At 49.8% G+C, this 15,134-nt stretch overlaps 1 protein-coding gene across 1 annotated transcript; it reads left to right on the top strand.

The window, feature by feature from the left end:
- The first annotated feature begins 469 nt into the window (after nucleotides 1-469).
- On the top strand, nucleotides 470-14,752 carry LOC117398703 (menin). The gene is made up of 10 exons (XM_059015895.1): nucleotides 470-773; nucleotides 2,000-2,496; nucleotides 3,261-3,469; nucleotides 4,881-5,009; nucleotides 5,333-5,373; nucleotides 6,920-7,007; nucleotides 7,428-7,564; nucleotides 7,821-7,950; nucleotides 10,632-10,805; nucleotides 12,491-14,752. Exons 2-10 carry the CDS (start codon nucleotides 2,055-2,057, stop codon nucleotides 12,950-12,952), a joined length of 1,812 nt encoding a protein of 603 aa, XP_058871878.1. The 5' UTR covers nucleotides 470-773; nucleotides 2,000-2,054; the 3' UTR covers nucleotides 12,953-14,752.
- The last annotated feature ends 382 nt before the right edge of the window (nucleotides 14,753-15,134 follow it).

Below are 15,134 nucleotides of genomic sequence, written 5' to 3'. Positions count from 1 at the left end.
TTTGATTTCGGAACGGATTGAGTTTTACACACTGGCTTCATTGGCTTCATGGTGCATAAGAGTCTATTTTTATTAGGTCACTTCCGCCATCAGTGTGGACAGATGGGGTTCAGATCTGCTTATGGTGGAAACGAACGAGTCTGATTTTGAACTGGTTTTCATATCAATGGCAGATGGAAACGTGGCTCTTGAACCAGCAAGACAATTTGAACAGTTTTGTGCACACAACTTTGGAGAGGCTTGTATATTGAAGTTAACTTTTTTTTTTTTGCAATCTTATCATACGAACATATTCTCAAATATATAACATTAACATTCGTACCCTAAGAACAATAGTATAACAGATGGATTTTTTTTTTTTTTCAAGTATTGAAGTTTACTTTTGGCAGCGTGGTTTAACAGACCCATGCGTTTTTGTTCCCACGCCACAAGAGGGCGCTGTGGTCAGCATTAAAAACAACACTGGCGATGCCGCCATCTTTACAATGCACTGTGCACAATGGTAGCGCTTTAAAATGCGTAAAAAAAAAAATCAGTAGAAATGAGTTATATAACAAATACATCTCATGAAACCATTTATGTAACCGACCGTTGCCTCTATCCGGTAGAATAAATCCAAGCCTATTAACAAGAAGACGGACTACAACTCCCAGAGTTCCGCGCCCGCCGGGCAAAAGGTGAAAAGGCTCAGTAAAGCTGGTGCAGCGAGTGAGTTGTTGGTGAGACTTTGGCGGCAAATTAGACATTCAGACGACTGTAGCGGCGTTATGGGGGTAAGTGTTAATATTAATATCAATTAACAATCATTAATATTATTGAGTATAATTAAAACTGCCGCTGGGGTTGTTTTTGATGGCATGAATGCGCTTTCTGAGAAGGGAAATGCGAATACTCTTTGAGGAGTAGCGATATTGGACAGCAACACTGTAACACACGGGCAGCGGCTGCACATGCAGTTTGTGAAGTTACTTATAAGAAGTGTCAGTTCGTTGTGTTGCTACGTCAGGCTTTTTGCATTGAATTCAGTGTGTTTTTTTCTGCACAACTGCCTCTCTACCGTACAGCCACGCTAAAGCGTAAATATTATAGAGACACAGGGAGAGGTGGACGCTGATGCGTGTCCCAGTGTTGCGGCCATGTGACTTTTTTCAAGGCCTGGGTCACACGGGGGACTTTTGTGGACAACAACAAGAGAGCAACAACGCAACGCAACCCAATCGCAATGCACGTTTTTGTCACGGGACGTAAACATGACGCTTAGGAAGACTACGATGTAAAAAAAAAAAAAAAGTACTAATTTACATTATTAACAAACCTCTAGTTCCTTCTTAATGAAATAAAACGGTGTATATTAGTCTGATTGTTTAGTTAGCAGGTCTGCGTATTTAATATGCCTTCAAACGTAATTAATATATCGGTATTCATTATCCTAGCATAGCTTAAATATGTTACTGTAATCGTAGACATTAACATTCGCATATCCACATACACACTGTGTTGCATATCTATAGACTACATATTATATTAATTGGATGAAATGCAGGAATCTGAATGTGTCATATAGGCTGTCTGTCTGACCTAACGGTCTTCTATATCCTTATTGTCATGTGACACTACTATCAGAGATGATTGGCTGGTATTGGACCTGGGGATTAGAGATTGTATTTTGAACAACTTTTTAAAATATTGTTGAACACCTATACAAAGATACGTAAGTTTACAAACGCTGGTCCAGCTCCAAGTAGGTGATTGATCTCAAAACAAGTCTGGTCTTAAAGGATCCCAGTGATTCTGCCTCAACAACATGACCCAGGTAACCCATTCCATCCCCTCGCCACTCTCTGTGTGAAGAAGTGTCTCCTCCTCTCGTGTCTCCACTGTGTTCCCAGACACAACTTTTGTCCATGGCTGTATACCGAATGTGAAGTAGCTCTCTCGGTGTAAATAAATATTTTTTCTCACTATGTTAACGTTGTCCGACCCCTTTGGCCCCCCCCAGGTGCAGTGGTAGAGCAGCCCCTGTCTTCACAGAAGGAGAAGCACAGCGAGGCAGGATGGGTCTGAAGTCCGCCCAGAAGAAGCTGTTCCCCCTGCGAGGGATCGAAGGGGTGGTGCGGCTGTTCGAGGCTGAGCTGCAGAGGGGAGAGCCGGACCTCGCCCTGCTGTCCCTGGTGCTGGGCTTCGTGGAGCACTTCCTGGCAGTGAACCGCGTGGTGCCCGTGAACGTGCCGGGCGTTCGCTTCGAGCCCCTGCCGGGCTGCGATCCCGCCGGGCCGTCCTGCTTCCCCGCCGTGGAGCTGGGCCTGATCGCGGCGCTGCACGAGCGCTTCACCTCGCAGATCCGCGGAGCCGTGGACCTTGCCGCCTACCGGCGCCCCGCCGAGGCCTCCAGCCGGGAGCTTGTGAAGAAGGTGTCGGACGTGATCTGGAACAGCCTGAGCCGCTCCTACCACAAGGACCGCGCGCACATCCAGTCCCTCTTCAGCCTCATCACAGGTGACAGCGGGTGTGCGTCAGGGAAGCGTGTCTGTCTGTCTGTCTGTCTGTCTGTTCAGCCACATGTCTGTGTGTCGCTTACTTACGAGAGGAGGCCCATCTTGCTCGTTTGGTTGTTAGTAGCTTATTGATCCCAGAATCTCATCAAGCAGCTTCTTGAAGGATCCCAGGGTGTCAGCTTCAACAACATTATTGGGGAGTTGGTTCCAGACCCTCACAATTCTCTGTGTAAAAAAAGTGCCTCCTATTTTCTGTTCTGAGTGCCCCTTTATCTAATCTACATTTGTGACCCCCTGGTCCTTGTTTCTTTTTTCAGGTTGAAAAAGTCCCCTGGGTCGACATTGTCTATAGCTTTTAGGATTTTGAATGCTTGAATCAGATCACCGCGTAGACTTCTTTGTTCAAGACTGAATTGATTCAATTATTTTAGCCTGTCTGCATACGACATGCCTTATGCATCTATCTGGATAACCCCGTTGTCCAATTGTTGTGAAACTAAGGTGTTTAAATTTAGTAGATCGCTAATATGTGTCAATACAGAGATGGAAATAAGACTCCCGTTGCATAGCAGTTTGATCCATTCCTAGTTTTACTAAGAGTTTACTAAGACACGCATGAGCTTGTTACCTGTACACTGTGGCGAATCATGCTCTTAATAAAACCTGGAATGGGTGCTGCTTTCCATCCTTGTAATAAATGGCATGGTGCTATATCATTGAAAGCACTACTTGGCACCTGATGGCTGTGTTGGTTTTCGTGGTCAGGCACTAAGCTGGACAGCTCGGGCGTGGCCTTCGCGGTTGTGGCGGCCTGTCAGGCGCTGGGCCTGCGTGACGTGCACCTGGCCCTGTCCGAGGACCACGCCTGGGTGATCTTCGGAAAGAACGGAGAGGAGACGGCTGAGGTGACGTGGCACGGGAAAGGGAACGAGGACCGGAGAGGACAGACAGTCAGCGCCGGGGTCACAGAGAGGGTGAGGAGGGGAGCAGGGCAGAGCCGGGGTCACAGAGAGGGTGAGGAGGGCAGTGCCGGGGTCACAGAGAGGGTGAGGAGGGGAGCAGGGCAGCGCCGGGGTCACAGAGAGGGTGAGGAGGGCAGTGCCAGAGTCACAGAGAGGGTGAGGAGGGGAGCAGGGCAGCGCCGGGGTCACAGAGAGGGTGAGGAGGGCAGCGCCGGAGTCACAGAGAGGGTGAGGAGGGCAGCGCTGGGGTCACAGAGAGGGTGAGGAGGGCAGCGCCGGGGTCACACAGAGATGGTGAGGAGGGGAGCGGGACAGCACTGGGGTCACAGAGAGGATGAGGAGGGCAGCGCCAGAGTCACGGAGGACCAGGCTTGAAACTCACACAAGCCATATAGGGATGTACTGATACCCTCATGTCCCGATGCGGATCACGATATGCAGGACACGATACGATATGCATCATGATACATGTGATGGTCCTGATGGGCTGCTTGTTTGATGCACAAAAAGATCAAATTATCCTTTAATGACGGGCTGTTTTGTAAAACGACAAAAAATCAAATGAACTGTGAAACACCCTTATCCTTCATTCAAGAGCCACTTGGTGAACTACAGTGAGCTGTGCTGCTGTGCTTTTGGTCTTGAATCGCGTTGCAAACATACGACTAATACGACGTGATTTATCACATCCAGAAAACAATACGTTCCCTTTAGAGAGCTCCTCGACACGCAATCAATCATGAAACCCCTACGAGCCACGCAACCCCGTCCTGAGTTTCCAAGTGGTTTTATTGCAATGACCGAATTATTATTGTCATTTTAAATAATAAAGTTTGCATTGGGCACGATCTGTGCTTTTGCTGTGAGTTCAGGAGCTGCTCTGTCATTCTAGTTGCCTCCCATAGACGTCTGCAGCGGAGGCTACATCACCCAGCGTGTCGCTGTCCGTGCACAGCAGAGCACTGGAAGGGAGACAGAAGGCCACTTGTTTCCAAAGGGGCCGATCGCTGGCTGGTGCCGTCTCTTACTTCTATAAAGACAGTGTAGTGACTGCAGCCTGTATTACACACATCCAGCTACCTTGCCTGCTCGCAACAAGGCTCAACTCTGAAATTCAGGATGTGGTTTGGAAGACCGGACAGGAGTGGACTGAGTGCCACGGTGTTGAAAGCGCAGTAGAAGTGGTTGCAGGCTATCCCCAGTTTAAGCGAGTTGTCGTGCAGGGGGGTTGGTATCCCAAGGCTCTCAGTCCTGCACTGTCAGTCGGCACACTTTTACAGACACCCCTCCCTATAGGAGTTTAGGATTGCATTTGGCTATACAATTAAAAAAACCCTCTCCAGTACTGTGAGATTATGAGGACCCTTTGTATGTGCCTGCACTATCTCAGGTAATATTCTGTGCTGTCTCCCCCTCTCTCCAGAGCTGGCTGTACCTGAAGGGCTCCTATCTCAAATGCAGTCGCAACATGGAGGTTGCGTTCATGGTGTGCTCCATTAACCCTTCCATTGACCTGCATACCGACAGCACAGAGCTGCTCCAGCTGCAGCAGGTGAGAGCCCTGGAGCCGAGTGCACTGCCAAGCCTGCAGCGCTGGGAGCTCACTCCCATAAAGCAATCCAGTCACTTCCATTCTGCTATATACACTGCCAGTCAAACTTCCATTCCACTATATACACTGCCAGTCAAACTTCCATTCCGCTATGTACACTGCCTGGTCACTTTATTAGGAAGTGTCTAGGCTCAGGGCTTCCCGAACCCAGGACCCCCTGTGTCCTTTTGGTTTTCATTCCAACTGAACTCTCAATTACTTAGCTGCTGATGAAATCTTTCTCTCTCTCTTTCTCTCTCTGTCTCTCTGCTGCTCTCCTGTAGAAGCTGCTGTGGCTGCTGTACGACCGTGGAGATCTTGAGAAGTAAGTGTGTGGATCATGATCCCAGTCGCTGGGTCTCTCTCTGCTATTGCACAGCAGTTTCACCCGCTCCTGGTTTTACTGCGAGCTTGATTAGCCACAGCGTGTAGGTAGCAGTCTCAGGTGTGCCTTATTAAACTCTTAATAAAGGAGGAATGGATCAAACTGCAGTGCAATGGGAGTCATATTGCCCCCCCTGCTACTATGCTGACAAATCATTCTAATCTCCCTTCTGCCATCTGCAGTGCAGATCTGCGTGGGAGACGCTGAGTCAGTGTTAGTCATTGAAACTTGGACACTTGGTGTGTGTGTGTCGCAGCCCCTCTTATCCAGTCTCTGTGTTGCAGTGTGTGTGTGTGTGTGTGTGTGTGTGTATGTGTGTGTGTTGCAGTGTGTCGCTGCCCCTCTTATCCAGTCTCTGTGTTGCAGTGTGTGTGTGTGTGTGTGTCGCTGCCCCTCTTATCCAGTCTCTGTGTTGCAGTGTGTGTGTGTGTGTGTGTGTGTCGCTGCCCCTCTTATCCAGTCTCTGTGTTGCAGTGTGTGTGTGTGTGTGTGTGTGTCGCTGCCCCTCTTATCCAGTCTCTGTGTTGCAGTGTGTGTGTGTGTGTGTGTCGCTGCCCCTCTTATCCAGTCTCTGTGTTGCAGTGTGTGTGTGTGTGTGTGTGTGTGTCGCTGCCCCTCTTATCCAGTCTCTTGTTGCAGTGTGTGTGTGTGTGTGTGTGTCGCTGCCCCTCTTATCCAGTCTCTGTGTTGCAGTGTGTGTGTGTGTGTGTGTGTGTGTGTGTGTGTGTGTGTGTGTGTGTGTGTGTCGCTGCCCCTCTTATCCAGTCTCTGTGTTGCAGTGTGTGTGTGTGTGTGTCGCTGTCCCTCTTATCCAGTCTCTATGTTGCAGTGTGTGTGTCTGTGTGTGTGTGTGTGTGTGTGTGTGTGTGTGTCGCTGCCCCTCTTATCCAGTCTCTGTGTTGCAGTGTGTGTGTGTGTGTGTGTGTCGCTGCCCCTCTTATCCAGTCTCTGTGTTGCAGTGTGTGTGTGTGTGTGTGTGTGTGTGTGTGTCGCTGTCCCTCTTATCCAGTCTCTGTGTTGCAGTGTGTGTCGCTGCAGTGTGGAGTAGTGGTTAGGGCTCTGGACTCTTGACTGGAGGGTTGTGGGTTCAATCCCAGGTGGGGGACACTGCTGTTGTACCCTTGAGCAAGGTACTTTACCTAGATTGCTCCAGTAAAAACCCAACTGTATAAATGGGTAATTGTATGTAAAAATAATGTGATATCTGTATAATGTGAAATAATGTATAATGTGATATCTTGTAACAATTGTAAGTCGCCCTGGATAAGGGCGTCTGCTAAGAAATAAATAATAATAATAATAATAATAATAATAATCCAGTCTCTGTGTTGCAGTGTGTGTGTGTGTGTGTCGCTGCCTCTCTTATCCAGTCTCTGTGTTGCTGTGTGTGTGTGTGTGTGTGTGTGTGTGTGTGTAGCTGCCCCTCTTATCCAGTCTCTGTGTTGCAGTGTGTCGCTGCCCCTCTTATCCAGTTTCTGTGTTGCAGGTACCCGATGGCTCTGGGCTCCCTCGCTGACCTGGAGGATTTGGACCCTATTCCTGGGAGAGCCAGCCCACTGTCCATCCTCGAGAAGGTGGGAATTATTACCAACTCCTTTCAACAGGCCTGGGGTCGATTCCAGTTGTAATTGTGAAATTCGTAATCAATTGCAATTCCAGTGTCATCGCAGTTGAGCCTCGGCACACCTGTGTCGTTGTAATTGTGATTATACCATAGCATTGATCAATTACAGTTTATTTAAGCATGTATTTGTCATACCATGCTGTGATTGTTTCAGGGTTTCACAGTTAAATGTGATTCACTACCTATCAGGATCTCTCTCTCTCTCTCTCTCTCTCTCTCTCTCTCTCTCTCTCTCTCTCTCTCTCTCTCTCCTCTCTCTCTCTCTCTCTCTCTCTCTCTCTCTCTCTCTCTCTCTCTCTCTCTCTCTCTCTCTCTCTCTCTCTCTCTCTCTCTCTCTCTCTCTCTCTCTCTCTCTCTCTCTCTCTCTCAGGCGATCCACTCTGCAAAGCAGTTCTATAACAATGAGCACATCTACCCCTACATGTTCCTGGCTGGGTATCACTACCGGCATGGAGAGGTGCGGGACGCACTGGGAGCCTGGGCAGAGGCAGCCATGGTCATGCAGGAGTGAGTACTGTCCACTCTATTCCGTTTAAACTAATATCCTATCTATCTCTCGATCTCTCTATGTATCTATCTATCTATCTATCATTAACTATTTAAAGTTAATAATGAATAATTTATATAAAAATAAATAAAAATAAAACATAGAATCTATCAGATCATTGTTACAAAGCCATCTCTTCCAGAAGAGCCTCAAGCCTGACTTGTATTGTATTGTATTGTATTGTATTGTATTGTATTGTATTGTATTGTTTTACAGCTACAATTACTTCCGGGAAGATGAAGAAATCTACAAGGAGTTCTTCGACGTTGCCAATGATGTCATCCCCACCCTGCTGAAAGAGACGGCGAGCACGGCTGAGAGCACAGAGGAGCGCACAGGGGCGCAGGTACAGATACAGGGCTCCCTGGCACAGAGGAGCGCACAGGGGCGCAGGTACAGATACAGGGCTCCCTGGCACAGAGGAGGGCACAGGGGCGCAGGTACAGATACAGGGCTCCCTGGCACAGAGGAGCGCACAGGGGCGCAGGTACAGATACAGGGCTCCCTGGCACAGAGGAGGGCACAGGGGCGCAGGTACAGATACAGGGCTCCCTGGCACAGAGGAGGGCACAGCGGCGCAGGTACAGATACAGGGCTCCCTGGCACAGAGGAGCGCACAGGGGCGCAGGTACAGATACAGGGCTCCCTGACACAGAGGAGGGCATAGCGGCGCAGGTACAGATACAGGGCTCCCTGGCACAGAGGAGCGCACAGGGGCGCAGGTACAGATACAGGGCTCCCTGGCACAGAGGAGGGCACAGCGGCGCAGGTACAGATACAGGGCTCCCTGGCACAGAGGAGGGCACAGGGGCGCAGGTACAGATACAGGGCTCCCTGGCACAGAGGAGCGCACAGGGGCGCAGGTACAAATACAGGGCTCCCTGGCACAGAGGAGGGCGCAGGTACAGATACAGGGCTCCCTGGCACAGAGGAGGGCACAGGGGCGCAGGTACAGATACAGGGCTCCCTGGCACAGAGGAGGGCACAGGGGCGCAGGTACAGATACAGGGCTCCCTGGCACAGAGGAGCATGCAGGTACAGATACAGGGCTCCCTGGCACAGAGGAGCGGACAGGGGTGCAGGTACAGATACAGGGCTCCCTGGCACAGAGGAGCGTGCAGGTACAGATACAGGGCTCCCTGGCACAGAAGAGCGCACAGGGGTGCAGGTACAGATACAGGGCTCCCTGGCACAGAGGAGCGCACAGGGGTGCAGGTACAGATACAGGGCTCCCTGGCACAGAGGAGGGCACAGGGGCGCAGGTACAGATACAGGGCTCCCTGGCACAGAGGAGGGCACAGCGGCGCAGGTACAGATACAGGGCTCCCTGGCACAGAGGAGCGCACAGGGGCGCAGGTACAGATACAGGGCTCCCTGACACAGAGGAGGGCATAGCGGCGCAGGTACAGATACAGGGCTCCCTGGCACAGAGGAGCGCACAGGGGCGCAGGTACAGATACAGGGCTCCCTGGCACAGAGGAGGGCACAGCGGCGCAGGTACAGATACAGGGCTCCCTGGCACAGAGGAGGGCACAGGGGCGCAGGTACAGATACAGGGCTCCCTGGCACAGAGGAGGGCACAGGGGCGCAGGTACAGATACAGGGCTCCCTGGCACAGAGGAGGGCATAGCGGCGCAGGTACAGATACAGGGCTCCCTGGCACAGAGGAGGGCACAGGGGCGCAGGTACAGATACAGGGCTCCCTGGCACAGAGGAGCGCACAGGGGCGCAGGTACAAATACAGGGCTCCCTGGCACAGAGGAGGGCGCAGGTACAGATACAGGGCTCCCTGGCACAGAGGAGGGCGCAGGTACAGATACAGGGCTCCCTGGCACAGAGGAGGGCACAGGGGCGCAGGTACAGATACAGGGCTCCCTGGCACAGAGGAGGGCACAGGGGCGCAGGTACAGATACAGGGCTCCCTGGCACAGAGGAGGGCACCAGGGCGCAGGTACAGATACAGGGCTCCCTGGCACAGAGGACCGGACAGGGGTGCAGGTACAGATACAGGGCTCCCTGGCACAGAGGAGCGTGCAGGTACAGATACAGGGCTCCCTGGCACAGAAGAACGCACAGGGGTGCAGGTACAGATACAGGGCTCCCTGGCACAGAGGAGGGCACAGGGGCGCAGGTACAGATACAGGGCTCCCTGGCACAGAGGAGGGCATAGCGGCGCAGGTACAGATACAGGGCTCCCTGGCACAGAGGAGGGCACAGGGGCGCAGGTACAGATACAGGGCTCCCTGGCACAGAGGAGCGTGCAGGTACAGATACAGGGCTCCCTGGCACAGAAGAACGCACAGGGGTGCAGGTACAGATACAGGGCTCCCTGGCACAGAGGAGCGTGCAGGTACAGATACAGGGCTCCCTGGCACAGAGGAGCGTGCAGGTACAGATACAGGGCTCCCTGGCACAGAGGAGCGCGCAGGTACAGATACAGGGCTCCCTGGCACAGAGGATCGTGCAGGTACAGATACAGGGCTCCCTGGCACGCACACAGCTTTACAAATCCCCTGTTTTTTTAGGGCTATTTATGAAATGACCAGGTGCCAGGAGGTTAAGCCGTCAGACCCCTGCTAAATCCACTCTGATTCTTACCACAGCATGAATAGGTCTCACTGGTGAGCCTGCAGGTTTACTGATGGGAGTTATTCATGCAGCTATAAAGAAGGGAGGAACAATTTATTTAACATTAGACTCCTAATGAAAAGAAATATACTCAATGGAAGGTAGTTTTGAGCCCCAGGACTGTGTGCAGCAGGGCGAGATTCACGCCATGATAAAGATTAGATAGCAACACGCATGTAAAGAGAACAGTCGTCTGGGCCCAATCTTGGGTTTGTATATTTTTTTTGTGTGAATTATTTCCAGTAATAAACACATTATATAATTATTTACAGCTATGGCCAAAAGTTTTGCATCACCTAGAATTTGGGGATTGAGAGAGAATTAAAAAAAAAACCAAACTACATGAACATAATTGAGGTGTTTTATCAGCCCTGTGCCCGTCTCCCTCTCCTCTCTCAGGACTCCCAGCTTCAGTCAGCAGCCCTGTCCGCTCTGCAGGACCCAGAGTGCTTTGCTCACCTGCTGCGCTTCTACGATGGGATCTGTAAGTGGGAGGAGGGCAGCCCCACCCCAGTGCTGCATGTGGGCTGGGCCACTTACCTGGTGCAGTCTCTGAGCCGCTTCGATGGACAGGTAACGTCACACTTCATCAGTTTTGCATCGTCCTATAAAATGAATTGATTTTGCTTCATAAAGTCGAATGAAATCTGCTGAGTAATGTTACGTTAACATATGGGCAGCAGTGTAGAGTAGTGGTTAGGGCTCTGGACTCTTGACCGGAGGGTCGTGGGTTCAATCCCAGGTGGGGGACATTGCTGCTGTACCCTTGAGCAAGATACTTTACCTAGATTGCTCCAGTAAAAACCCAACTGTATAAATGGGTAATTGTATGTAAAAATAATGTGATATCTTGTAACAATTGTAAAAGTCGCCCTGGATAATAAATAATAAATAATAATAATAATAATAATAATTGAAATACACACCGCTTCGTAGTTTTCCATGGACTTAATAAAAACTGACAAATTGAAAAATGTGACATTTCAAAATCTAACATTAAATACTATACTGCTGTTGTGACTTCCGGTAGACTTTTTTTTTGCGATATCATTTTGTAGTTTCTTTGATTACATGATGTTAAATAAAATATCTAAATTATGTTCATTTTTCTAACATTTTTTGTAATTGTCTCCTAAAATTCTAGTTAGCTTATAAAAAAAAAAAAAAAATCATCTAGAGTCTTTCATGAAGGCCATTTTCAAATCTCATCTCAAACGCAAGTTGTGTTTTCCCCCCTAAAACTAATGTTTAAGCCAGATTGCCTACCCAGGTACAGTGTTACAGAAAAAAACTACAAATGTAGACGAGCACCCCTGTTTGAACAACAGCAATTCACATTTTAATTTCGCCTTTCGTCACAAGGATCACAAAGCGATTCAGACACGTTAACAATTAAACCATTCAATTAAAACACGGGCTAAAACAGAAATATTGAGAAAAAATGTGGTTTTACTGTGAGAAAATAGAGAAGCTATAATCTTTAAGAAGCGATCACCTACTGGTCTTGAAGACCTCTTTAGATCTTGCTGTATTTTTTTGTAGAAACCAGCCAGGTTGCAGAGTGCAGTAAATTGTACACCTGTCCCTGTTTTCAGTAATTCACTGTTTTTTCTCGATGTGAAACAGGATCTCTGTATTGACGAGATGTTCAAGCAGAGTTAGTTTGAAGACTGGCATGTGATCCTCTTAAGTGTATGTGAACAGGATGGCTTTGCAGGAGTGACGTCAGACCAGAAACACAAACCAAAACAAGGAACGACGGGGCAAAACTGAGACGCTACGGCGCTCCGCGTTTTTATTAAATAACAAAAAAAAAGATTTAAACGAAACACTTTTAAACAAAAAGGCACGTTGGCCAGACAAACAAGTATCGTGCTGGTGTTTTAAGCCAGCACGCTTAGCAGTTGTTCTCTTTCTGTTTCTGTTACTCCTTTCTCCACTCTCGTTCTCCGCTCCCTCTGTCTCGTTCTTCTGTCCCTCGGTCACATTTTGCACGGGTTTAATAAGGATGCGTGACTGTCCGCTAGTTAAATACTCAGTAGTTGATCAGTCACGCATCCTCACGAGGTATTTACAAATAATATAAAACAACAGATAACCTGGCGGACGGCACCTCGCTCGTCCTTGCCAAACAATAAAGCAATTATAAAATAATATGGCTTTCACCATCATATATACATGTAAATCATACACAAATAAATAATAAAGGGCTGAGACACTCCGCCACATTCCATCTGTTCTGAAATCTCTCTCTGCAGGTGCGCCAGAAAGTGTCAATCATCACCAAGGAGGCGGACCCGCAAGACGACGATGACCAATCGAGCGAGGACCTGCGTGAGGGGCGGAGACGAGGGCCTCGGCGCGAATCCAAACCGGAGGAGCCTCCGCTGGCCCTGCCCAAGAAGCCGGGCTCCGAGCCGCTCCAGAGGCGCCGCTCTGTCCCGGGGCTCCGGGGCAGCGAGAGGGAAGGGGCGTCCCAGGCAGGGTCCCCCAGCCCAGCCTCTCCCCTTCCCCCTCCCCCTCCCCCTGGGCCCGTCGTCTCCTTCCACAGCGAGAAGATGAAGGGGATGAAGGAGCTGCTCGCTGCCGTCAAAATCAACTCAAGCGCCATCAAGTTGCAGCTCACTGCCCAGTCCCAGGTGCAGATGAAGAGGCAGAAACCGGCCCCATCTGGAGACTACACCCTGTCCTTCATGAAGCGCCAGCGCAAGTCCCTGTGAGGTGCCTCGCTGCCCTCAGCCTCTCTCTCACCCCACCCTTACACTCTCCACTCCTGCACCCTGTGCTTCATGAAACGCCAGCGCAAGTCCCTGTGAGGCGCCTCGCTGCCCTCAGCCCCTCTCTCACCCCACCCCTACACTCTCCACTCCAGCACCCTGTCCTTCATAAAACACCAGCACGAGTCCCTGTGAGGCGCCTCGCTGCCCTCAGCCTCTCTCTCACCCCACCCCTACACTCTACTCCAGCACCCTGTCCTTCATGAAACACCAGCACGAGTCCCTGTGAGGCGCCTCGCTGCCCTCAGCCTCTCTCTCACCCCACCCCTACACTCTCTACTCCAGCACCCTGTGCTTCATGAAACACCAGTACGAGTCCCTGTGAGGCGCCTCGCTGCCCTCAGCCTCTCTCTCACCCCACCCCTACACTCTCTACTCCAGCACCCTGTGCTTCATGAAACACCAGCACGAGTCCCTGTGAGGCGCCTCGCTGCCCTCAGCCTCTCTCTCACCCCACCCCTACACTCTCCACTCCAGCACCCTGTCCTTCATGCAGCGCCAGCGTGAGTCCGTGAGGTGCCTCGCTGCCCTCAGCCTCTCACCCCACCCCTACACTCTCCACTCCAGCACCCTGTCCTTCATGAAACGCCAGCGCAAGTCCCTGTGAGGCGCCTCGCTGCCCTCAGCCTCTCACCCCACCCCTACACTCTCCACTCCAGCACCCTGTCCTTCATGAAACGCCAGCGCAAACGCCTCCTCGACTCCGCACTGCTTCATATTGGTCCTTAATGTTTTTGTTATTGCCTATCCATAGACGCAGCTGTGCGAATTGAATATGCAGTGATTACAGTCTCTCATTGAGCCCCAATATTACTGCTGGGATGCACATTTCTATCAAATTCTTTCAGTTTGAATTAGTCTAATTTGTACCATGTTACAAAAAAAAAAAAAGATAACATTTTCAAACCAGTCATTTATAAATTACGTCATGTACAGGCATGGTCGTTTTTCCCCCCAGTACTAGTCTGTATAGGGTGTGATTTACAAGGATCAATGCTTCTGTTAACTGTGTGCCTGTATACGCCTGCTTAAGTAGCTAACAAAATAATTATATTAATCTGTTGTGTACTTCCATTCGCTCTCTACTGTAGGTCTCGTGTGCAGTTTTGAAAGAAACACACGATGTTGTAAAGACGTATTTTTATTATAAAACATGACATCTGGATATTGGAGACCCCTGACCTGGAGAGTGAAATTTATCCCCTCCCCTTCAGTGGCTTCTTTCCTGTCAATAGCCAATCAGCTGCTTCCTGATGCTTTCAGCCAGTAACATGCTTTGACCTAGAAGACACTTCCTGTGAAAGGGCAGAGAAAACTGAAAGTTCCCCTAATCTGAAGAGGTAACAGGCGTCCTGTTTCGAAATGAAAATGCAGGTTTGCAAAAACATGTTTCAAAACTGGATACTGGAGACCTCTTGCATACAGCCAAGGGAGGTGCAGAATATGTGCGATCAGGGGGTCAGTCGCACTGGAATTGTCATTTGTATTGCCAATGACATTGTAGGTGAACCTTAACACACCTGCTGAATTGTAGTTGCCGTATAATTGATCAATTCCAGTTGAATTACACACCTTTGGAAGCTGAATCATTCACAGCCCCATGTTTTACACTGAGCGAACATTCATGTATTTTCAACCACTTTGTGACCCCCTCCCCCATGTGTGTGATAACAGTGTATAGTGTGTTTCTGTATGTGTACCTGTGATCACTGCTTGGTAGAATAAACACAGTAAACACATTAATGTGTGGAGCTGTTTACGTGACTTTATTTTTTTAGTGGAACTAATTTTAGTGTAATAGCATTCTAATTGTAAGGCTGGCTGGTCCAGTGGTTAAAGAAAAGGGGCTTGTTACTAAGAGGTTCCGGGTTCAAATCCCAGTTCAGCCACTGACTCACTGTGTGCGAGACCCAGTTAACGTCCTTCGGACGAGATGTAAAACCAACGAGGTCCTATTGGAAGGGACTCTGCTGCAGCAGCGGTTATTGATGCATAGTCCACCCCCCAGTCTTTGGATAAAAGCGTCTGCTTTATCTAATTATAAATGGAGCCCAGGTCTGAGTCTGCCCCTCCCTTTGTTGTTTGTCTGATCCTGGCTATGCCGGAGCGTTCTGAACCCGGATCC

This window comes from Acipenser ruthenus, chromosome 51 (assembly GCF_902713425.1).
Source record: "Acipenser ruthenus chromosome 51, fAciRut3.2 maternal haplotype, whole genome shotgun sequence".
NCBI lineage: Eukaryota > Metazoa > Chordata > Actinopteri > Acipenseriformes > Acipenseridae > Acipenser > Acipenser ruthenus.
Note: the sequence above shows the minus strand (reverse complement) of the source record. Positions and strands in the feature narration are given on the sequence as shown.

What these genes read in the sequence shown, in the direction of transcription:
- LOC117398703 (XM_059015895.1), top strand. Translation starts at nt 2,055, where the DNA reads ATGGGTCTGAAGTCCGCCCAGAAGAAGCTGTTCCCCCTGCGAGGGATC. An exon ending in AGCTGCTCCAGCTGCAGCAG is followed by an intron (nt 5,010 to 5,332) that starts GTGAGAGCCCTG and finishes GCTCTCCTGTAG; the next exon opens with AAGCTGCTGTGGCTGCTGTA. An exon ending in GACCGTGGAGATCTTGAGAA is followed by an intron (nt 5,374 to 6,919) that starts GTAAGTGTGTGG and finishes TCTGTGTTGCAG; the next exon opens with GTACCCGATGGCTCTGGGCT.